General features: G+C 42.9%; 1 protein-coding gene across 3 annotated transcripts; it reads left to right on the forward strand.

Annotated features, from left to right (window-relative positions):
- On the forward strand, positions 1 to 13,380 carry LOC139186201 (aldehyde oxidase 1-like). Of its 3 annotated transcripts, none has more exons than XM_070800232.1 (9): positions 1 to 121; positions 2,022 to 2,150; positions 2,838 to 2,912; positions 4,928 to 4,980; positions 8,012 to 8,233; positions 8,989 to 9,054; positions 11,196 to 11,384; positions 11,895 to 12,062; positions 12,947 to 13,380. In XM_070800232.1, exons 1-5 carry the CDS (start codon positions 89 to 91, stop codon positions 8,067 to 8,069), a joined length of 348 nt encoding a protein of 115 aa, XP_070656333.1. In that variant the 5' UTR covers positions 1 to 88; the 3' UTR covers positions 8,070 to 8,233; positions 8,989 to 9,054; positions 11,196 to 11,384; positions 11,895 to 12,062; positions 12,947 to 13,380. The 3 variants fall into 3 exon arrangements, with proteins under 3 accessions (XP_070656333.1, XP_070656334.1, XP_070656325.1); XM_070800233.1 differs by having other exon boundaries at positions 2 to 121; positions 8,119 to 8,233; XM_070800224.1 differs by having other exon boundaries at positions 8 to 121; positions 8,119 to 8,233.
- Positions 13,381 to 23,979: the final 10,599 nt, after the last annotated feature.

Below are 23,979 nucleotides of genomic sequence, written 5' to 3' on the forward strand. Positions count from 1 at the left end.
TTTTTTTTTTTTTTTTTTTGCTTAGGCTGCTGCCCTGGTTCACATTTATCTGGATGGGTCTGTGCTGGTGACTCACGGTGGAATTGAAATGGGGCAGGGGGTCCACACTAAAATGATTCAGGTAAGAATGCAAGTCATTGGATGAAGCTAGATGTGTACTTGTGGATATGTGTATAAGGGAGAAGCAAGGGGTGTACATTTTCTATCCCAAAATAAAAAGGATAGGAGACTTTAACTTTGATTGCTTCAACTACTAAGCTCTTCACAGAAACTGGGTAAGCAAGCCAGTTCTGTAACTGACCCTACTAAAAGAATGTGGCAGAATAGGCTGTGGTTGTCTTATTGCTAAAGAAGGTTGTAGATCATTTGCTGCTTTCCTTTGAATGTATTAACAAATGTGTTGGGGTTTCTTTTCTTTTTTTTTTGAGACTTTGCTGAGAAATAAAAAGATGTGTAAATTCTGATGCATTGCATTATTTTTCGCCATTTTTATAGTAGGACTCTGAACAACTGGTGATATAAAGCACATTTGATAATTTTAACCAAACTATCACTTTTCTTTTGGCTCAATTATTTTAGAATAAGTTTTAGCTGTTTCTATTTTGATAATCATTATAATATTACAGATTATAAAACATTTGAAAAGCAAACTTTTTTTTTAAACCCTGCACACTTTAACCACTTAGCAGTAATCACTGTTATGTGGTTTTTCAAGACTTTTTTTCTTTTTCAATGACTTTGACTTTTCTTTTTCAAAAAACCACAAGCACTCTGTTTGCATAATTTTGTATCTTGGTTTTTTTCCACCTATCTTGATACAGAACAAGCATTTCCTCCTGTCATTAAGAATTTTTTGCAATCATAATTTTTAATGTTGCATGTGGATGTATGTATAATTCACTTAACCATCCCCAACTGTTAAACACTCTAGTGGACACTTTTGTCCATAAGCCTATGATCAAATCAATGACTGTTTTTTAAAATAAGTTCTCAGGAGTGGAATTACTGGGTCACAGAATAAGCCTTAAATCATTTGGCACTTATTACCAAATCGTTTTCCAGAAAGTATCCATCATATTACACCACTAGCCAACATTCTATGTTATGGACTGTTAAAAAAAAAAAAAAAAACCTAGATAATGTGATAGATGAAATTACCTCATTATTGCTTTAATTTGCATTTTTCTGATTATAGGGGTGCTGATTATATATTTTCTTTCATGTTATCACTTGCTTGAGAATTTTCTGGTCATTGCTTTTTCCCTCTCTGAGGTGAGACTTAAGTGTTTTCCGTACTGAGCCACCAGAAACCTGTCTGTTCTAAGCCTATACGCTTTGTGCAGGCAGTCTTCTGAGAGCCAGTGGCGGGGAGGGCTCTGTATACTTATGCCGTTGCCCTAGTTGTTGGCAAACTCTACTAAGCCATACTGCTAGTGGGAAAGACAATCTGGGACCAGCTGAGACTAGTAGTACGATTTTCGCTCCATCACTGTACACAAAGGAAGAACGTAACAGCCAGCAAAGTCCTTATGTTGGCCAATGGCACTGGCACCATTTACTCCTGGGATCTCGAGTGGGCACTGTTGCTTTAACAAGGCCATTGTCCTTTCTCTTTCTGGAGCATCTCCAGAAATCTGGATAAAGCATCTCCTCTCTGATGAAGTCAGCTTTGCTAGAACTGTGCAGCCTGCAGAGGTGTAAGAGAGGCCTCAAAGGTGTTGATTTCATGATGATGGAGATATAAAGCATTTCCTCCTGCCTTAACTTTGGAGGGCTCACCTCCTCTATAGGGTGCTTTTGTGCTCAAGAAAGTCAACGAAGAAGCAAGTGTGTTCAGGGCTGCAGGGGCCAGACCAGCTGCAGGGTTTTAGACAAGAGGGACTTCTTGTGGCTGGAGGGACTCATGGTCCTGTCACTGGTCTCTGCTGGGTGTGGAGGGCTTCCCATACATGCTACCATGGGGTATATGCACAGGTCTATGCCTAACCAAAGAAAAGTGAAAGATCTCTTCCAAAATCCAGGTGGTGAGTCGTGAGTTAAGGATGCCACTGTCCAGTATCCACCTCCGGGGAACAAGCACAGAAACCATCCCTAATACAAATGCCTCTGGAGGTTCCGTAGTGGCTGATCTCAACGGGTTGGCAGTAAAGGTAAAAATCATTCAGCGGGGCCTAGATCATAAATTCCGTCAAGGCTGGAGCTCAGGAGATGTTGAGAATCCATCCAGTTCTTGTCTCCTTCCCACCCCCTCTTGGGGAAAACAGCCTTCCCCCAGGTTGGGGGCTCAATCAGTGTTCAGCACTGGCCACTCTCCCGAGTGGAAGATGCCACCCCCTTTCCCCCTCACTCCTGACAACTCACTGCTCCCCACGTCCTAATCCATTCTGCTTAGAAATCTCCCTTTCTGGTTCCAGGTAGCAGTATCATGGCTGCTTTGGTTCAAACTCATGCCTCTTGCCAGATAGCAAGGCTCTGTCTGTCCACCCCAGTTTCATTGCCTTTCACTCGCTTCCCGCAGGCAGAGAAAGCTTCCCCACAGAATAAATCTGCCCACTCTGTGCTTACAAATGGTGGCCGGTAGTTTGCCAACAGTTTTTCTATTAAGTTCTGAGCCTCCGACAGGGCTGTACAAGGCTCCCATCCTAGGTGGTCTGTCTTTAAGACTAGCTCGTGCTTCACCCCTACCCCCATGAGACTTTTCTCATCACCTCTTACAGGTTGGTCTCTTCCTTCTCCATGTTCCATGGGCCTCTTAAATAAGCCTATGTAAGGTCACTTTTCATGTGGTTTTGTAGTTGGTGTTTATGATCATAATTTTAACTGAAAAATATCCCTAGGATGCTTGTCAGACTCTTCTGAAACGCCTTAAACCCATCATCAGCAAGAATCCCAAAGGCACTTGGAAAGATTGGGTAAGAATTACTGTTTCTGTGTGTAATGTTAGAAAAAAAAGTAGAGAGAGTGAGAGAGAAATATGTGAGTCAAATATCAGTGGAAAGGGCACACTAAAAGGTATTACACTTATATGATGATCGAGGCCTTTGGCTTTTGGCTCACAGCATGTGGAAATCTTATCATAGGATGATGGCAGAACTCCTGCTTCTGAGACAATTCTCTGTTAGAGAACAGAAAGTTCCTCTTGTTTTAAGCGAGAATTAATATTTCTTCCTAAGGAATCTAGGTATTTTCTTGATAATAGCTATCAATCTATCTGTTCTCTTTTGCTGCTGCTGCTGCTAAGTCGCTTCAGTCGTGTCTGACTCTGTGCGACCTCATAGATGGCAGCACATCAGGCTCCACTGTCCCTGGGATTCTCCAGGCAAGAACACTGGAGTGGGTTGCCATTTCCTTCTCCAATGCATGAAAGTGAAAAGTGAAAGTAAAGTCGCTCAGTCGTGTCCGACTCTTTGTGACCCCATGGACTGCAGCCTACCAGGCTCCTCCGTCCATGGGATTTTCCAGGCAAGAACACTGGTGTGGGTTGCCATTTCCTTCTCCAATGCATGAAAGTGAAAAGTGAAAGTAAAGTCGCTCAGTCGTGTCCGACTCTTTGTGACCCCATGGACTGCAGCCTACCAGGCTCCTCCGTCCATGGGATTTTCCAGGCAAGAGTACTGGAGTGGGGTGCCATCGCCTTCTCTGCTGTTCTCTTTTGGGGGGGTTCTATTGTTCCTAAAATTGGAAGATAATACCACAGTCACTCTGTAAAAGTAAAAGTCATATAAGCACTCATTTAGAAAGAGAAAGCCAAGCCATTTGGGTATATATTCAACTGCTCCCTTTGATCTACTTACAATCTAGTTGGACAGGAAGACACATCCTAAAATCAACTAGGAAACTATTCAGAATAATGGGTTTTAAAGTACCAGATGGTGTGGAATGGATACCCACTGAAGACTGGGTGTATTTGTCATACCGACAGTTCTAGGATGTTAAGTCACATTAAAGCACTGGTCTGGAGGAAATCACACTGGGAAATCTTACTTAGAAATGGTCCTGCTATTGCATAGAGTTAGGACTCATTCTGTAATTCATATTTATGAGCGCTCTCAATCCTTTCTGGGCATCTTTATTTCTGCCCTCTGCCCAGTGCTGCCTGAGAGAGTCTGACTGGAGAAAGATGGAGTGCAAGCAAGTCGCTCTTCCACCATAATGGAATGCTGCCCTCCACCCCATTTTCTTCTGTGATGCTTACACTCCTCACCTTTTTCTTTCTCAGACCTAAATTGCATCGTTTTGTATCTTAGTCAGCTGTGTACACTGCAGAGTCAGGAGAACTTCAGGTGTAAATGGTACGATTTAGCAAGATTGTGCCCATCTCTAAGTCTACCATGGACAGTGAAAATGACAGTCGCTCTGTTGCTTCTGACTCTTTGAGACCCCGTGGGCTACACCATCCATGGAATTCTGCAGGCCAGAACACTGGAGTGGGTAACTGTTCCTTCTCCAGGGCATCTTCCCAGCCCAGGGATTGAACCCAGGTCTCCTGCACTGCAGGCAGATTCTTTACCAGCTGAGCCACCAGAGAAGCCCAAATGGATACTTGATATTAAAATTAAACATCTGACCACCTTTGGTTTCCTGATACGTTCCATGTTAATAGGCTAAGTCTTTCCAGGTGACTGGATGAAATTCTTCACAAACAGAACATGTGTTGGCAACAGTAGTCCAGTCTGTAAGTGTAAAATACCGTAAGAGTCATTTATTATTGTGATATGCATTGAACAAATGCCATTCCTATAAGCACTGAACCACAAATGACCTATAGAAGGTGGAAAATGCTGAAAGGAATAAATTAATGTTGGTCCTTCTGTGTTTTTACTCCTGATCGCTTTATTTAACACAAAGTAAAATTAAAATGTGAGTCTTGAGTGACTCTTACTTTAAACATCTTTACTGTATCACATTGTACTCTTTTTTTTTCCAGGCACAGGCTGCCTTTAATGAAAGCATTAGTCTCTCAGCTACTGGATACTTCAGGTAAATAGTCCTTTTGATCATATGCAATGGAAAACAGCAGTAGTATTTTAAAGGAGAGTTTCATTTCTGTTTGTACTTTTGGCAAAAAATGATTTTGTACTTTCTGTTAACCCACTGTCATAAATAACTTTTAGCTGCTACTTAATCCAGATGTCAGAAAGCCTGGGGAAAAATAGACATACAAATAAAATACAGTTGAATCAATGATTCAAATCATTCAGTTCAGTTCAGTCGTTCAGTCGTGTCCGACTCTTTGCGACCCCGTGAACCGTACCACGCCAGGCCTCCCTGTCCATTACCAACTCCCTGAGGCCACCCAAACCCATGTCCATTGTGTCGGTGATGCCATCCAACCATCTCATCCTCTGTTGTCCCCTTCTCCTCCTGCCCTCAATCTCTCCCAGGGTCTTTTCAAATGAGTCAGCTCTCCGCATCAGGTGGCCAAAGTTTTGGAGTTTCAGCTTCAACATCAGTCCCTCCAATGAACACCCAGGACTGATCTCCTTTAGGATGGACTGGCTGGATCTCCTTGCAGTCAAGGGGCTCTCATGAGTCTTCTCCAACACCACAGTTCAAAAGCATCAATTCTTTGGTGCTCAGCTTTCTTTATGGTCCAACTCTTACATCCATACATGACCACTGGAAAAACCATAGCTTTGACTAGACGGACCTTTGTTGGCAAAGTGATGTCTCTGCTTTTTAATATGTTGTCTAGGTTGGTCATAACTTTCCTTCCAAAGAGCAAGCGTCTTTTAATTTCATGGCTGCAGTCACCATCCACAGTGATTTTGGAGCCCAGAAAAATAAAGTCAGCCACTGTTTCCACTGTTTCCCCATCTATTTGCCATGAAGTGATGGGACTGGATGCCATGATCTTAGTTTTCTGAATGTTGGGAAAGCCAACTTTTTCACTCTCCTCTTTCACTTTCATCAAGAGGCTCTTTAGTTCTTCTTCACTTTCGGCCATAAGGGTGGTGTCATCTGCATATCTGAGGTTATTGATACTTCTCCCGGCAATCTTGTTTCTAGCTTGTGCTTCTTCCAGCCCAGCATGTCTCATGATGTGCTCTGCATGGAAGTTAAATAAGCAGGGTGACAATATACAGCCTTGACCTACTCCTTTTCCTATTTGAAACCAGTTTGTTGTTCCATGTCCAGTTCTGACTGTTGTTTCCTGACCTGCATACAGGTTTCTCAAGAAGCAGGTCAGGTGGTCTGGAATTCCCATCTCTTCCAGAATTTCCCACAGTTTATTGTGATCCACACAGCCAAAGGCTTTGGCATAGTCAATAAAGCAGAAATAGATGTTTTTTGGAACTCTCCTGCTTTTTCAATGATTCAGCGGACGTTGGCAATTTGATCTCTGGTTCCTCTGCCTTTTTTAAAACCAGCTTGAATATCTGGAAGTTCATGGTTCATGTATTGCTGAACCCTAGCTTGGAGAATTTTGAGTTTTTTTACTTTACTAGTGTGTGAGATGAGTGCAATTGTGTGGTAGTTTGAGCATTCTTTGGCATTGCCTTTCTTTGGGATTGGAATGAAAATTGACCTTTTCCAGTCCTGTGGCCACTGCTGAGTTTTCCAAATTTGCTGACATATGGAGTGCAGCACTTTCACAACATCATCTTTCAGGATTTGAAATAGCTCAACTGGAAAATCATCACTTCCACTAGCGTTGTTCATAGTGATGCTTCCTAAGGCCCATCTGACTTCACATTCCAAGATGTCCAGCTCTAGGTGAGTGCGAGTGATCACACCTTCATCATTATCTGGGTCGTGAAGATCTTTTTTGTACAGTTTTTCTGTGTATTCTTGCCCCCTCTTCTTAATATCTTCTGCTTCTGTTAGGTCCATATCATTTCTGTCCTTTATTGAGCCCATCTTTGCATGAAATGTTCCCTTGGTATCTCTAATTTTCTTGAAGAGATCTCTAGTCTTTCCCATTCTATTGTTTTCCTTTAATTCTTTGCATAGAACACTGAGGAAGGCTTTCTTATCTCTCCTTGCTATTCTTTGGAACTCTGCATTCAAATCGGTATATCTTTCCTTTTCTTTTTTGCCTTTCACCTCTCTTCTTTTCACAGCTATTTCTTACAAATAGGCATTACGCCTCCTCAGACAGCCATTTTGCTTTTTTGCATTTCTTTTTCTTCATAGTGGGACGTATGAAGAGTTCCCTGGGGGTTACCAAGGAAGGAGTGGTTGACATTGTGTTGAAAACTCACTGTGTCCCTTAAGAAATGAAGGAAAAGAGATGCAAATGCAATCTATAGTGAGATAAATACCGTTGTCTAGATTGGCAAAAAAATAAGAAATATAACAGTATCTATGTGTTTGCTGTCAAGATGTGGAACAACTAGAGCTCAGAAACTTTGGAAAGCAATCTATCAAATTATTTAATGGAGAGTGAAAGCCATCAGGAGGCAGAGAGATGTAGAGAGTCGCACCTGATTGTCTCTCTTTGCCAGTTCTTGTGGGAGTCTGAGGGCACTGGCAGGGATAAGCCCCTCCAGGCTGGGAGGAGAGGAGGAGAGAAGAGTAGAAAGTACTGGTCAGCTGCTGGCCTATGCTTCTCTTCTACCATGACATTCATTTGGTGTCCTTAAAGAAGAATTGGGAACAGAGCAGTCCTTGGAGCCTGATGGAGAGACCAGAGTGCTGGCAAAGAATGAGAGCCAGGGGGCCTGACCCCACCTACAGAAGGCTGAATCCTCGGGCCAGAAAGAGACACCGAAAAGGGTGCACCTTTGATGTAGTATTTGGTGTAAAATCCAGCTGGAATTCCCCAAGCCTGATTACAACAGGATTACATGACCCTATATTAACCAAAAACAACAGGATGAATATCCAAATGATCAGCAGTTAACTGCCAAGCCTAGGGAGTTAGTGGTAGGGAGTGGTTTCCTGTTTTTCTCAGACAAAGCAAGTTTAATAAGAAAGAAGTAAATATTTATTCATTCCACAGCTTTACTCCTTATATTATGTGCTGCACATCTTTGAATCACAAGTGTACTCCTCTCGTATTTGCCAGGCGTGCAAATTGGGCACAGCTCCTCATGGGTCTGTTTAATTACTGTGGTCTGCAATGAAGCGGCTTGATCGTTTAACAACACTCCTCAAAAATTCTGTTTCCTCCAGGGGTTATGAGTCGAACATAAACTGAGAGACAGGCGAAGGCCACCCTTTCGAATACTTTGTTTATGGAGCAGTCTGTTCCGAGGTTGAGATAGACTGCCTGACAGGTGCTCATAAGGTCAGTACCAATTTGGGAGGGTCTTTGAGCTGAACTCTAGATCCATTTATTTTCCACATATTCCATCTGTCTGAGCACTAGAGAGGCACCACATAATTGGCTAAGGATAGTTTCTCTATATTACCAAAGGAAATAGGAGCTCAGCAATCACCTTGGTGCAACAGTTAGAAAGCAACTGGCAGCCTCTCTTCTTTATGTCCCTGCCCTCTTAAATGGGCACAGGTGTTCCCACCAGCCTGGCTGGGCCTGCTATCCTCTCCTCCTCTGTAGGTTATCAGAGAACTTTTGGTTACCAAGCTGTAATGTTAGATTTAGTCTCTCCTCTGCTCTAAAAATTCATAACCTAAAATGGCAATTTTTGCTGATGAACCCTGAGTTCTTGATTCAGAAACTATCACCCAGCCAGCTGGACTGTTGAGGGCAGAGTGTGGTGGTGGCCAGGAAGTTTTGCAACAAGGATCAGGAGGGCCATAAACATTTCCTGTTTTCTGTGGGATGTGTTCTATTTGTTGTAGTGGATTCAACCGAATATGTTACATCCCTCAGCTGGAATCAAAGCCAAGTAAATATTTTCCTCTCCTGTTGTTTGCAAGAAAAAAAAAAAAAGACTACTTAAGCTGCATGAGTCTTTATATAACTTTGAAGTTATACATAATAAACTGTGTTGCTTCTTTTTCCTGAAATATGTGTCTCAACTTTGTCTTCCCAAGTTGTATTCATCAAACTAAACATTTTTACTTGTTTTTAATTACTAGAACATCAGAACAGACATTGTCATGGATGTTGGCTACAGTATAAATCCAGCCCTTGACGTAGGCCAGGTATGTGGAACTAATGTTCCTCTCTCCTTGTTTGTAAAAGTCAACACTGCTGGGGGGTCTGCCAGGAAAACAGTCCACTGGCTTACTCATCTTCTTTTTAAAAAATATGTATTTATTTGTTTTCAATATTTTTGTGTGTGTTTATTTTTTAATATTTGTTATTTGGCTGTTCCAGGTCTTAGTTGTAGCATGTAGGATCTTTAGTTGCAGCATGCAGGGTCTAGTTCCCTGACCAGGGAACAAACCTGGGTCCCCTGCATTGGGAGGGTGGAATCTCAGCTACTGGCCCAACCTAGAAGTCCCGATTCATCATCTTCTTGTGTGTGTGTGTGAATCACTCAGTAACGTCTGACTCTTTGCAACCCCATGGACTGTAGCCCGCCAGGCTCCTCTGTCCATGGGATTTCCCAGGCAAGAATACTGGAGTGGATTGCATCTCCCTCTCCAGGGGATCTTCCTGACCCAGGGATCAAACCCAGGTCTCCTGGACTGCAGGTGGTCTCCTGCATTGCAGGTGGATTCTTTACCAACTGAGCTACTAGGGAAGCCCACCCATCATTTTCTTATTCTCTCCGTTTAGTCAGAATCTTTCTGTTCAGGACAGCCATAGCACTCAAACCTCTTATTGTTTAAAAAAAGGAAGAAAACAAAGGTGTTGTAGGTAGTTTTTGAAAAAATGTGCACTCTGTGACTGGGGAGCTTGAAAGAGCAGGACTGAGCCTAGAGGTAGCAGCATGAACCCCACGCCTGTGGGCTAGAAGTAGGATCCAGGACTTTGTGCTGAGTCCAGAGAAGGTGATGGGCTCTGGCTTCAGGGTTGAGATAGCAAACATCAGATAGTTACAGCACAGCTGCTGATGGGTAGCCTATTTTGCCCACAGATATTTTACAATTTAAATTTGAAATAATTAACAAGATTGAAAAATTACAAGCTGTTTTACATGAATTTTCACATGTCTAGCATCTCTTGGATACACAGAAAATTTGCCAACACTGGAGCTATCTTTCCATGAGGAAAAGTCTATTGGCTGCCTCTTGAGAGAGTCACATGCTCTCTGGAAGCTTCTCTCACTTTATCTACCTGCCTTGGCACCAGTGGGCTGTTCAGCTTCCTATTTCCAATAGAGAACGTAGTCTGAGGGACCCTCTGATTAGGACCTTGACAGGAAAGTGGGAAAAACTTATGGATTGGAGAAGTCAAAGCAGGCAAAGAATGAGCAGGAAGAGGTGTTCTGGGTAGGAGGAAAATGGAGGGAATTAACCTAAAGAAAGAGCTGAGATTCCACACACCTTGCGTTCAGGGCTGGCAGTGAGGATAAGCTGATGGCAGCAGTCACCTGTGTCACAGGGGCTGGATGCGAGGCTGGAGGTAGGGAGTGAAAGAGGATTATGTTGGTAGAAACCTCCCGAGACAGGCATTTCACTTAGCAGGTGGAAGGGACTTGGCCCGGGGAGCAGTCTGGAGTGTTAGGAAGACTGTTCTAACATTGTGGTAGAGAAGAACATCTCTGCTAGTAGACAGAAGTGAGGATGGAGAAAATGTGGCTGCAGGAAGGAAGGAAGGGAAGAGAAGACCCAGAAATCAGAAACCTGCATGGAATGGTAATTTCATCCATGTGCTGACATCTAAGAGCTGGAGCCTTTTAAAGCTGTAAAGGAAGCTCAGGGAGCACACAGTTCAAACCCTTCATGTTACGATCGAGGAGACAGTCCAGAGATGTGAGGCCAGCCAGCTGATGAGCGAGGGGTAAGGGGTGAGCCGCCAGGGTTCCAGAGCTTTGAGAATCTCTCCTGGGGTGCTGAGGTCTATGGGCAAACTGTCAGAGAGGGTTTCACCTGCCTCACAGGCAGAAAAAAAATCAAGATGTTTGGGCTACGGGCTCTCTGAGGGCTCTTCTGGAGCTGCAGCTTTAATGCCAGGCTGAGATTCAAACTCACATTCTTTGACTGAACTTAGCACTCAGAGAGATGTTCAGACATGCTCTAAAGTCAACTTGAAAGTAAGCTTTCAGAGACAGGCTCCAAAATATGCAAAGAACCCTCTTAAACTACATTTTTAAAATTCAGGCAAACAGCATGAAGTTGAAATGCTGCTATTGGCTGTATTTTCTCATATATGGAATTTTTCTTTTTTGCCTCAGATTGAAGGTGCGTTTATTCAAGGCATGGGACTTTATACAATAGAGGAACTGAATTATTCTCCTCAAGGTGTCCTGTACACCCGGGGCCCGAACCAGTATAAAATCCCTGCCATCTGTGACATCCCCATGGAGCTGCACATTTCTTTGTTGCCTCCCTCTGAAAACTCGAATACCCTGTATTCGTCTAAGGTAAGCTGTGCTCCATGAATAAATGAGTGTTTATCTGATACCTGTGCCGGGAGGGAGGGGCTACATTAATCTCTTGGTTGATTGGTTTTTGTTTTTTTTTTTCCTCGGAGTATAGGGGCAAAAGCCTGATTAAACATTTTAATTTTAAAGTAATTAAACATTATAAATTTCTTTAAAAATACTCCAAATTGTGGACACAAGCTACTATTATCATCAGGTTGCATCTGATTTTTCATCTTCATGCCAGTCATCAGCATCATGCCTCTATCTGCTCTCTCCCTTTGGGGTCATTTCCTTCCACTGGAATCCTCAGAATATAAATACTGAGCTAAAAGAATGGATTAGTTTTTTAAAGGAAAAAGTTGCATATATAATATTTAATGTATACATACATGCACATGTGTATTCATAGATGTGCACGTACATGAGATACATACATTCATATATATATACACACATACAGAGAAAGAGAGAGAGAGTCATAATCTAGTTGACTTGTCTCCCTACCAGGGTCTGGGAGAGTCTGGGGTATTCCTGGGGTGCTCAGTGTTTTTCGCCATCCACGATGCAATAAGGGCAGCACGACAGGAGAGAGGCCTGCCTGGACCACTGAGGCTCAACAGCCCACTGACTCCAGAGAAGATTAGAATGGCCTGTGAAGACAAGTTCACAAAAATGGTACGTTCTGCTCCAACAAGTCTGAATTTTTTCCCCTGTCCTTGTAACTAAGTTTCGTTAGTCCACCATGGTGGTTTTCCATGGAAGAAAAGTTGACATGAATCTGAAGACAATTGAGTGAGACAGCAGCCTGCCTGCAGTGGGGTCATTTCTACACCATTTAAAAAGAAAAGTTCAGTCTTCATTCAGCAATTGTATGCTCCTCCTTAGTTTTGTTCCCTTCCCAGGACACATTAGTCAGAAGTTCGGGAACTATGCTCTGATCCCAAGAAACCCAGGCCAAGAATATGGGCCACCCCAACATTCTTAACTTCCTCTACCCAAGCCATGGGAGTCTGTGCAGTTCCTGATCAGAACCCCAGAGAGGGAGGGATCCTTTCCCTCCCGCCAGTAGCAGGAATGCCTCCTGCAACACCCTGGTCAAGCAAACATCTCCACTCTCCGTGGGCATTTTCAGTGATGGGATTTTTAACTGTGGGAGGTCATGCCATTCAGAGTGACCCCTCTGACTATAAACACGTTATTCCTTAAATTGAGGGGAGAGCCCTGTACTATACAACCTCTCGTGATGGCTCTTCACGGTACCCCTTAAAGCTCTTCCAAAGCCCCGGGAATCACCTCTTCACTGTGGAGAAGCACAGACGCTGACTCCTCCTGTCCTCTTTTCCGCTTCAAGCCTGAGATGACTCTCCTGGCTGCCCTGCCCAGTCCGACCCTTGGTCCTCTCCTTGACTCCTCCATGTTTCTCATGCTGTGATGGTTGGCTCTCTCACTGTCCTGGTCACCCTCTGGGTGGTTTTTATCCTGTTTTATAATCTGCTCTTTTTCACATGTCATAAACATCTTCCAAGTTGCAAACATCCAAATTTGTCTTTTTATTCCAGATTCCAAGAGATGAACCTGGATCGTATGTTCCTTGGAGCGTACCCATATGAATCAAATACAAACCTCTGGTGAAGATGCGGGGATTCTTGCAACAAAGCAATCTATCCAGGCTCAGTGCTCTAGGGTGATAGGTCTGAAAGACAAATTTTCACAGTTCAGAAATCATTTCACAGAGTATTGCTTTTATAGGATGCTGATTTTAAATGTTCTAGTTAGAATCTGATAGATATGCTTAAGCAATTTAGAAACCATATTTTAAATGGCATAAATGCTAACTGATTTCCTCTACAATGATATTCTTTATTATTCTGTCCCTTACTTAGACCCATCCAGCTAAATAGAATGGAAGATGATGATTTGTATGTGATTCATAGTTGCCTTGCATCCACCAACAGAAATTATACTGTCTAGTAAAAGGCAATTTTCTAAATAATTTTATTAGTGTGAAATGTAAAGTTGTCATTTTCTTGTCCTCATTTGCTTTCCCCATCTGTTGTCAGAATGGATAGCAGGTACTATATGGAACCAAAAATAAAAACAGATAAATTGAACTTCATCAAAACTAAAAGCTTTGGTGCTTCAGAAGACACTTTGAGAAACTGAAAAGACGAACCACAGAATATGGGGAAATATTTGCAAATAATATGTCTGATAAAGATCTAGTGTGCAGAATATCAGAATATATTTTAAAACACTTGCAACACAACAATAAAAAGATAAATAACTCAAATTTTAAATGAGCAAAGGAATTAAATAGACATTTCTCTAAAGATATCTAAATGGCCAATAAGCACATGAAAAGATGCTCAAACTCATCAGTCATGAAGAAAAAGGAAGTAAAAATCACAGTGAGGTATCATTTTACACCCAGTAGGATGGCTGTAACCAACATGATGGATAATAGTACGTGTTGGCAAGGATGTGAAGCAACTGCAACTCTTATCCCTTGGCAGGAAGAATGAAAATGTACAGATCCTCTGGAAAATAGTTTGGCATTTCCTCAAAGAGTTAAACATGTAGTTGTCATATGACCACTCTTACATATATACCCAGGAGAATTGAAAACATATGTTCAGAAAAAAACTGACGCACAAATATTCATAGCATTATTCATAATAATCAATGTGGAAACAATCTAACTCTATTAACTGATAACAAAATGTGATAAACAAAATAGCCACACAAGGGAATGTTACTGAGCCATACAAAAGAATGAAATTCTGATACATGCTACAATGTGGATGAACCTTGAAAACATTGTCTAAGCGAAAGTAGCCAGACACGAAAGGCCACATATTGTATGATTCCACCTATATGAAATGTCCAGAACAGGCAAATTCATAGAGACAAGAAATAGTTGCCAGGCCCTAAGGGGACATGGGGGATGGGGCAGTAAAGAGTGAATTTTACGGTATGTGAATTACATCTCAAAAAAAAGCACATATGAAGGGAAAGAGAAAAATGTGGAAAGGATGGAGAAGTTGTGAGAATCACAAGAAACTTATCCCAATGGCCTTCAGTGACAGGAAACCTCAAAGGGGGCTGAGCAGCAGCAAGACATTATCATTCAAAAACCCCGTTTCCATTAATGGCAGACAGAAGCATCTGCAGTGACGTATGGACTAGAGGCTGGAGTGTAATACCTTCTCCCTGTCACACTCTCAACTCCTGACTCTTGTCTCAGGGCCAGGTAAGATGGCAAAGCTTCTTCAGTGGCTTCAGACTAAGGACTAAGGTCATTCTTGCTATGGTGACACTTAGTTACATTATATCCCTTTAAAGAGCAGATTTTCTCATTTGTACCACAAATGATTATGGAGCACCAATTATGTGCCAGGCACTGTTCTAGTCACTTAGAACATAGCAGTAAATGTAGTCAACAAAGATCTTGCCCTTGTGAAGATTATAATCTAGTCAAGGGAGACAAACAGAAAACAGTGCATATAATTAAATTACGGAGTGTGAGCGATGGAGAAGAGTGTGGAGGGTGTACTGAAAGTAGAGCAGGTTAAGGCTGACGGATGGTGAGGGTGGCCTGGAGCAGGCTGAGCTGAATGCATCCGGAGGTGAGAATGGCAAGGGCCTGAGCCAAGAAGGTACCTGGAGGAAGCGAATGTCAGCATTTGTGGGCAAAGTGTCACCCCCATGGGGAGTGGCGGGGGGAGGGTGCCTGCCTACCTGTGGACCACCATGGCGCCTGCAAGCCTGGAACAGGCCTGGGGAGGGGCAGACATGCAGAGCCTTGAGACCATTGTGAGGACGTGGGCTTTTCATCTGAATGAAGAGAAGTAACCTAAACTGACACATTTAAAGGCTCGTCCTGGATAATATCATGACACAGATCATATGAGGGCGCATTCTTAGGACTCACAGCTTCTCAGTCTTCCCCGAGTTTTCTCTTTCTTCTGCTTTCTCCTCTTCTCCTGTTGTACCTTCACCAACCCCTCCTCCAGCCCATCTATAGACACTGGGATTCCCCAGGGAGCCTCGTCTCTCACACCCTCTCCCTTGCTGGCGCCTTCACTCCTGTGGTTTCTCTCACTCAGGGTCCAGCTCTGAAAACCCAACTTGCCTGTCCCTGCCATTTGCAAGTCACACAATCACCTCCAACTTAATGATTCCCAAACAGATCTCTTCATCGCAGCCATCCACAAGATGCTAAGCCAGAGGCAGGGATGGGGCTGGGTAGGTGGTGGGAGTGATGCAAGACGCTCTGTTCCCTCTGTGCAAGAGTCCGTCAAGCCCACCTGGGAGAAATAGCTTAATCTTTCCCTCACTCTCTTTATTCCCATGGCAACTATGTTGTTCCAAGTCACCGTTATTTTCAAGCTGACTATTGCAGTAGTCTCCTCAGCTTTGCCCTGCATTCATTTTGCTTCCCTTCCAAACCATTCTGCAGATTAAAGCCAAAGTCAAAAGTTATATGTTAGAGTTTGGATACACAGACACATATGCACAATATGAGCATGTTACATCCTTGCCTGAAACTCTGCCATGGCTGCCACCACTGCTCCAGATCCCTAGGGTGGCAAGCCTGCCCTTGGTGACCTGTTGTTCCCTGCCTATCTCTCCAGCAGTATCTCATGACTTCTCTCTTTTGCTACGAGCATTTCCTGTTCTCTTTCGCACTTGGGAGACTGTCCGTGATCTCTGCCTGGAAGGTGCTATCACCCATCCTTTGGTCTGTCTGCTACTAAGCAGTGCTTCTCTGATTTTAAAATGCACACCAATAACTTAAGGATCTTGTTCAAATGCAATCCAGCAAGCCCAGAAGCAATCAGGTAAGCTGAGAGTAGTACATCCAGAATCAAGCACAAGCAGGAATGGCAGGAACAAGCCAGCTGCAGGGAACCCAGACCACCTAACCCACTACTGTTGTGTCAGCATGTCTCCCAGAAATCCCTGTGGCTACATGGTGAAGTGAGAGACCCCTTATGACAAACTGACGGAAAAGGGAGAGTCTGAGCTTGGTTCATGAGTGGGTGGGCTCGGGCTGTGCCTCCAAGGTAGATATGGTGCTGTCTTCAGTACAGCCTGCATCAGACATGGCGGGGGCAGAGCTCAGTGGCGCACTTGAGCATCCACTTGGCAGGGAGAGCAGAGGGGCTACATGGGCTCATGGGTAGTAGGGAATTGTTTGGCCAGCTGGGTAGAACATGGAAGGGGAAAGATTGGAGGACTAGGGATGAGAGGCTTATGAAGGAGTAGAAGGGAATGGGTGCAGCATGTGGAGGTTTTCATATCACATATTCAAAACATGAACTGTCTCCTAAAGAAATCTAAAAATAACAGTGTAGAGAACATAACCTTTCTTCCATTCACAAACAAAACAAGTTCATCTGACTCCTTAGGATGAGACATTACACCAGGAATAATTGGCCAAGTGTTGTGGACTTGTACACAAAGCATACCTTTACTGTGTCTGCGTGAAAGAGTGGCCAGACTGATACCATGGAGGATGACCAGCAGACAGAGAGCAGCCCTGAGGGGTGATTCCGGTCTGCTCTCAGTGTGTTCCTCTCATCAAAGCATGTAACATGGGATCCACTGTTCGTATCGCATCCGAACCACTCAGAAGTGGCTGGTCTAATAGGACGATAGAACTGCCTAGAGAAGGTCCAGGTGAAACGCCAGCTGGCAGGCTTGTGAGGTTAGAGCTGCATCCTCGTGGATGCGGCATACTCAAAATTAGAGGGCTACATATGATGTCCCCAGCGAACAATTAACAAACTGACATAAAATATCTGGACATTTATAGCATATTATGTGTCCATCGTTTATAATCTTGCATGCATGCGTGCACAGTCATGTCCAACTTTTTGTGACCCCATGGACTGTAGCCTGCCAGGCTTCTCTGTCCATGGAATTTTCCAGGTGAGAATATTGGAGTGGGTAGCCATTTCCTCCTCCTCCAAGGGATCTTCCCAACCTAGGGATTGAACCCTCATCTCCAGCATTTCCTGCATTGGCAGATGGGTTCTTTACCTCTAGAGCCACCTGGGAGGCCATCATATATAATAATACTCTTCAAAAACCTAATAGGAGAAAATAGTCAAAGGACAGAAGAATAAATACAATACTAAATGTATAGCAAGACAAAAAAAATCTCATAACAGAAGAAATGCCTCTTCTGGACTGAAATTTCCCCCAGATATTTGAAAAATGGTGAGTGTGGATAATACTGCTGAGGAAGGATATGGGGAAACTGACACCCTCTCACATATGATTCATTTTATTAGTGCACTTTTTGGAAGCCAAGTAAGTTGGACCTAGAAGCATGCATCTCCTTTAACCCAGGAATTCCAGTTCTTAGACTTTATGCAACAAAAATACTTGCTCAAATGTGCAAAGACAAAACCCAAGGTTTTTTATTGCGGCATTATTTTTAACAGTCAAAAGTGGAAAATAATGCAAACTAATAGGAATTTTAATAAATCATGGCAATAAGCTTTACAAGTTAACATTTATTGAGAACTTACTAGGTGCCAGGTGCTGTTCTAAGTACTTTACATGTATTAGCTGATCAAATCTTCATAGAAATCCCCAGAGAGATACTGCTACTATTTTGTCCATTTTATAGGTGAGGCAACTGAGGCATAGAACACCTACATAACTTGAAAAAAAGCAAATGTTGAAATAATAGGAATAATTTTATTTCACTTTCTAAATTCATGTATGTATATATATTTCACATATGCATGTGAAAATTCTATGTGAATACAGAGAAATCTGGTAATAGTCAATTCTGAAAAGTGAAAATTGGAAAGAAGAATTTTCACACTTACATTATACAATCTTGTGGTTTTGATTTTTTTTTAAATAAGCATTAGATTTATAATTTTAGAACAAGTACATTAACATCTCTGAAGTAGGAAATGGCAACTCACTCCATTATTCTTGCCTGCAAAATCTGATGGACAGAGGAGCCTGGCAGACCAAAGTCCATGGCATTGCAAAGAGTTAGACACAACTGGGCTTGCACATGCACGCACACACATTAACACCTAAGACACACCTTAAGACATTACATCTACATGATTTAGTTGCATTTCACTGAGGAACGAAGGTTCCTGTTGCTGGCTGTAAGAAGACATTTTTCTTCCTGTAGGTCAGCCTTATGAAAGAGTCAGTTCCTAGGTAGGTTGATAACAAGTCTGGGGTCTCTGAAGAGAAGAGAGGGTTCTGGGGCTCTCAAGGAGGAGATAGGGGTCTGGAGTTCTCAAGGAGGAGAAAAGGACAAACTTTTTTTCCCTGCATTCCTTAGTCTTCAGTTCAGTTCAGTCGCTTAGTTATGTCTGACTCTTTGAGACCCAATGGACTGCAGCACACCAGGTTTCCCTGTCCATCACCAACTCCCAGAGTTTGCTCAAACTCATGTCCACTGAGTCGGTGATGCCATCCAACCATCTCATTCTCTGTTGTCCCCGTCTCCTCCTGCCTTCAATCTTTCCCAGCATCAGGGTCTTTTCCACTGAGTCAGTTCTTTGCATCAGGTGGCCAAAGTATTGGAGTTTCAACTTCAGCATCAGTCCTTCCAATGAACACCCAGGACTGATCTCCTTTAAGATGGACTGGTTGGATCTCCTTGCAGTCCAAGGGACTCTCAAGAGTGTTCTCCAACACCACAGTTCAAAAGCATCAATTCTCCAGCCCTCAGCTTTCTTTATGGTCCAGCTATCAACATCCATACGTGACTACTGGAAAAACCGTAGCTTTGACTAGATGGACCTTTGGCGGCAAAGTAATGTCTCTGCTTTTTAATATGGTGTCTAGGTTGGTCATATCTTTTCTTCCAAGGAGTAAGAGTTTTTTAATTTCATGGCTGCAGTCACCATCTGCAGTGATTTTGAAGCCCCCAGACTTAATTAAGTCTGTCACTGTTTCCCCATCTATTTGCCATGAAGTGATGGGACCAGATGCCATAATCTTAGTTTTCTGAGTGTTGAGTTTTATGCCAGATTTTTCACTCTCCTCTTTCACTTTCATCAAGAGGCTCTTTAGTTCTTCTTTGCTTTCTGCCATAAAGGAGGTATCATCTGCATATCAGAAGTTACTGATATTTCTTCTGGCAATCTTGATTTCAGCTTGTGCTTCATCCAGCCCTTGTGTGCATGGGACCTTCTTCTGAAGGAGGTCTCCATTATCTTCATTACCTCCACCGTTTGGTCTCAGGTCAAATAACAGGGAGGGAACAAAGCCCCACCCATCAACAGAAACTTGGATTAAAGATTTACTGAGCATGGCCCCGCCCATAAGAACAAGACCCAGTTTTCCAATCAGTCTCTCCCATCAGGAGCTTCCATAAGCCTCTTACCCTTATCCATCAAAGGGCAGACAGAATGAAAACCACAATCACAGAAAACTAATCAAACTGATTACACTGACCACAGCCTTGTTTAACTCAATGAAACTATGAGCCATGCTGTGTAGGGCCACCCGAGATAGACAGGTCATGGTGGAGAGTTCTGACAAAACATGGTCCACTGGAGAACGGAATAGCAAACCATTTCAGTATTCTTGCCTTGAGAACTGTTGGGGGCCAGAGTGAGGTACTCCGCCTGTGACAAAGGTCATGAGGAAGGAGGCTCAACATACGCAAAGGTGGGATCGAGCCTCAGGAGTCCCCCTGGAACTCCTCGAGCATCTACCCCCATAACCAGAGCCTGCCTACTTTACTACTTTGTGCTCTCACCTACACCTCTGACTTTACGGGGGGCTGTCCCCCACCACCTCTTTCGGAGAAGGAGTTAACCTAGAGCTCCAGTTAATAAAAACTCCTGGGCGTGACAAGAGTGTTTTAACCTACAAACTCCTCTGAAGGTTCTCTGGCCTGCCTGACAGGCTTGTCCGGCCACATGTGATTGCTCACAGCCTCCCAACCCTGACGAGATGCTTTAAACCTTCTAAAAACAGGTTCCTTAGAAAAGTTAGAAAACTAGTAGTATAAGTATAATGGGCTGATTAGAAATTGTATTGGTGAAGGGTTTTTCATATGTTGAGCCAATGTTTGTTGCTAAGTTTCCATATCCCCTGCCCTTACACACATTAATGAATATACAGAAGAAATAAGTATTGACCTTTGATATTAATCACATTAGACCTTAGGCTAAGTAAATTCTTTCCTTAACTAAAACCCACTACACCCTCACCCTATAGGAATGTAACTTTATTTGGGTGGTGTCTGTTTTAAGAATAATCACCCCTGGAGAAATAAGTGTCCTGGTTGACTGACCGCTGTCACAAGGAGAGGGTCATAAATTGTCAGCAGGCCCCCTGGCCAGAAGATGATGTAACACCCCTAAGACCTCTGTATACATTTATGTGAAGCACCTGACTTTAATAAAAGTCAGGACTGCTGTCCCCGCGTGACTTTTGTATAACATCTCAGTGTATAAAAACAGACTCTGGAAAATAAAGAATTGGGATCAGTTTCTCGAAATACTGGTCTCCCCGTGTCGCTCTCTCTCTCACTCGAGCTGAGTCTCCATCTGGAGCGCAGAACCCGCCATGCTTACTAATTATGCCTGGGCTTCTAAGATCCGACCGGGGAGGCCTCAGTGTCTCCTCTCCTTCGGGAGAACGGAAGGACGCCTGCAGCCTACGTAAGTGGTGCAAACTTCTTGTCTTGAAGTTTTATTGGTCTCCCGCGTAAACCAAGCTACTCAGCCTCTTTTCTCCACTGAATTTTCCTACTGAGCTATCCTCATCCTATTACTCTTTATATCTTTGATAAAATATTTAAATAAATAGGTCGCCTACGCCGTCCCCACTTCAAATACCCTGGATCAGCCGGGGCTGGTCCCCGGCAGAGAACCCCATGAACAGTTCGAAAAAGCAAAAAGATATGATACTGAAAGATCATATCCAGGTCGGTAGGGGCCCAATATGCTACTGGAGATCAGTGGAGAAATAATTCCAGAAGAATGAAGAGACGGAGCCAAAGCAAAAACAACGCCCAGTTGTGGATGTGACTGGTGATGGAAGTAAAGTCCGACGCTGTAAAGAGCAATATTGCATAGGAACCTGGAATGTTAGGTCCATGAATCAAGGCAAATTGGAAGTGGTCAAACAGGAGATGGCAAGAGTGAACATCGACATTTTAGTGAACTAAATGGACTGGAATGGGCAAATTTAATTCAGATGACCATTATATCTATTATTGTGGGCAAGAATCCCTTAGAAGAAACGGAGTAGCCCTCATAGTCAACAAAAGAGTCTGAAATGCAGTACTGAGGTGCAATCTCAAAAATGACAGAATGATCTCTGTTTATTTCCAAGGCAAACCATTCACTAACACAGTAATCCAAGTCTATGCCCTAACCAGTAATGCTGAAGAAGCTGAAACTGAATGGTTCTATGAAGACCTACAAAACCTAGAACTAACACCTGAAAAAAGATGTCCTTAGTCTTAGTCACATAAAACATTTTTGTTTCTCTTTAAGCCCAGGGCTGATGATTACACAACAGAACAACTCAGTTTAAACTCTGTACTAAGGATTATATAATAATAATGTGTCCTGCTTGAGGACAGTATTTGTCCTTGAGAACCTTCTGACTAATCCTGTTTTCTTAACATGTATATTATGGATGTAGGTCTAGTAAGATCTTTCTGTGGTGAGTTCTAATCCTGTCATCTTAAAGTGTAAAATGTGGGAGGGGAGTCTAGTAAGACCTTTACAACCTTGAGACATTCTTTTGATTTATTGTAATAATTAATTTAAAAAGTATATAGCTCCCTTGCTAAGACAAGTGAGGGGGCACACTCTGCCCACTTCCGATGTCTAAGTCAGAAGAAGTCTCTCTCCCTTTTCACTGTAATAAAACTTCTGTCACACAACAGCTCTGAGTGGTTGACATGGTCTCCAACCCCGAAGCTAATTCATCTTCTTTGGAGATCATGAATCCAACATCTCACCATAAGCTATCCCTTATGGCAGAGAGAAGTATGCATTGTGTAAGAACTGGAATGAGACGGGCATTCCAGAGGGGCTTAAGGTGGGAGGGAGGAACTGAGGGTAGCAAAGGAAGGGGGTGATAAGATGGTTGAGAGCACAGGCAGACAGGACTTGATGGGAGGAACACACTCAGAGAGCAGACCAATGTCACCCCTCAGGGCTGCCCTCCAGCCAGTTGGTCATCCTTCATGGACCCACCTCAGCCCTTCTCTCAGGTGGACACCACACAGGTGCTTTCTGTGTAACTCCACAACATTCAGCCAATTCTTCTGGTGTAATGTTTCATTCTAAGAAGTCAGATGAATGTGTTTTCCTTGTGAATGGAAGAAAAGTAAGGTTTTTTTAATATAAATTTATTTATTTTAATTGGAGGCTAATTACTTTACAATAGTCTTGGTTTTGCCATACATTGACATGAATCCACCACGGGTGTACAGGTGTTCCCCATCCTGAACCCCCCCTCCCACCTCCCTCCCCATCCCATCCCTCTGGGTCATCCCAGTGCACCAGCCCCAAGCACCCTGTCTCATGCATCGAACCTGGACTGGTGATTCGTTTCATATATGATAATATACAAGTTTCAATGCCATTCTCCCAAATCATCCCACCCTCGCCCTCTCCCACAGAGTCCAAAAGACTGTTCTATACATCTATGTCTCTTTTGCTGTCTCGCATACAGGGTTGTCATTACCATCTTTCTAAATTCCATATATATGTGTTATTATACTGTATTGGTGTTTTTCTTTCTGGCTTACTTCACTCTGTAAAATAGGCTCCAGTTTCATCCAGAAAGTAAATTTATCACATTGAAGTTTCTAAATTTGTGAAGAGAAATGAGCTATAGTAGAAGGAAGGCTTAGGTGACCCTCATGTGAATGGGTGATTGACTCAATGTCCATAACAAACCTTAATCACTCTGTAGTTCTCTTGGAGCAGTGGGTGGAACCTACTTGTAAAATGTTTTGGGTTGGCCAAAAATTTGTTCAAGTTTTCCATAACATCTTATAGAAAAACCCAAGTGAACTGTTTGGCCAACCTAATATTAAGCTTACTAGAGGAAAAGCACTTGGTTATATTGAGTTCTTCTGACTACATTTGGTAACTGTGCATGTGTTCATCTAAGTGTTAGGCATCGGTTTCTTTTTGTGACAATCTTCTGCATCTCTCTCTTCCTCCCCTCTGTCTCCTTAAGCCACCCCACTGCCACTCACAAACACACACAAATTAAGAGTGTAAAATCTTCAGATCATTTACAACTAACTAAACTTTTGACAAGCAGGACTAGAAGAGAAGTCATCCTGGAAAGCTACGGATAAATTCTACAGTTAGTTTTGTAGACTATAAAAAGATTCACAACTTGAGACTTGCAAGTTAAGTTTTATTTGGGGCAAAATGAGGACTGCAGCCTGGGAGGCAGCATCTCAGATAGCCCTGAGAGACTGCTCCAAAGAGGCAGTGGGGGAAGGCCAATATATAAGGTTTTGGTGAAGGGGAGGTTCAATACCACGAAGCACTCATTTTACAAAAGGTTTTTTGTTAGTCATGAGCATCTGTTGTCACCATGAAGGGATTTTTCT

The sequence above is a fragment of the Bos indicus genome, chromosome 2, assembly GCF_029378745.1.
Source record: "Bos indicus isolate NIAB-ARS_2022 breed Sahiwal x Tharparkar chromosome 2, NIAB-ARS_B.indTharparkar_mat_pri_1.0, whole genome shotgun sequence".
In the NCBI taxonomy this organism is placed as follows: domain Eukaryota; kingdom Metazoa; phylum Chordata; class Mammalia; order Artiodactyla; family Bovidae; genus Bos; species Bos indicus.

Excerpts from the sequence above, each read along its gene's own strand:
- LOC139186201 (XM_070800224.1), top strand. The coding sequence starts at position 9,010 with ATGGATGTTGGCTACAGTATAAATCCAGCCCTTGACGTAGGCCAG. Across the intron at positions 11,385-11,894 it reads ATACCCTGTATTCGTCTAAG|GGTCTGGGAGAGTCTGGGGT; the intron begins GTAAGCTGTGCT and ends TCTCCCTACCAG. Across the intron at positions 12,063-12,946 it reads AAGACAAGTTCACAAAAATG|ATTCCAAGAGATGAACCTGG; the intron begins GTACGTTCTGCT and ends TTTTTATTCCAG.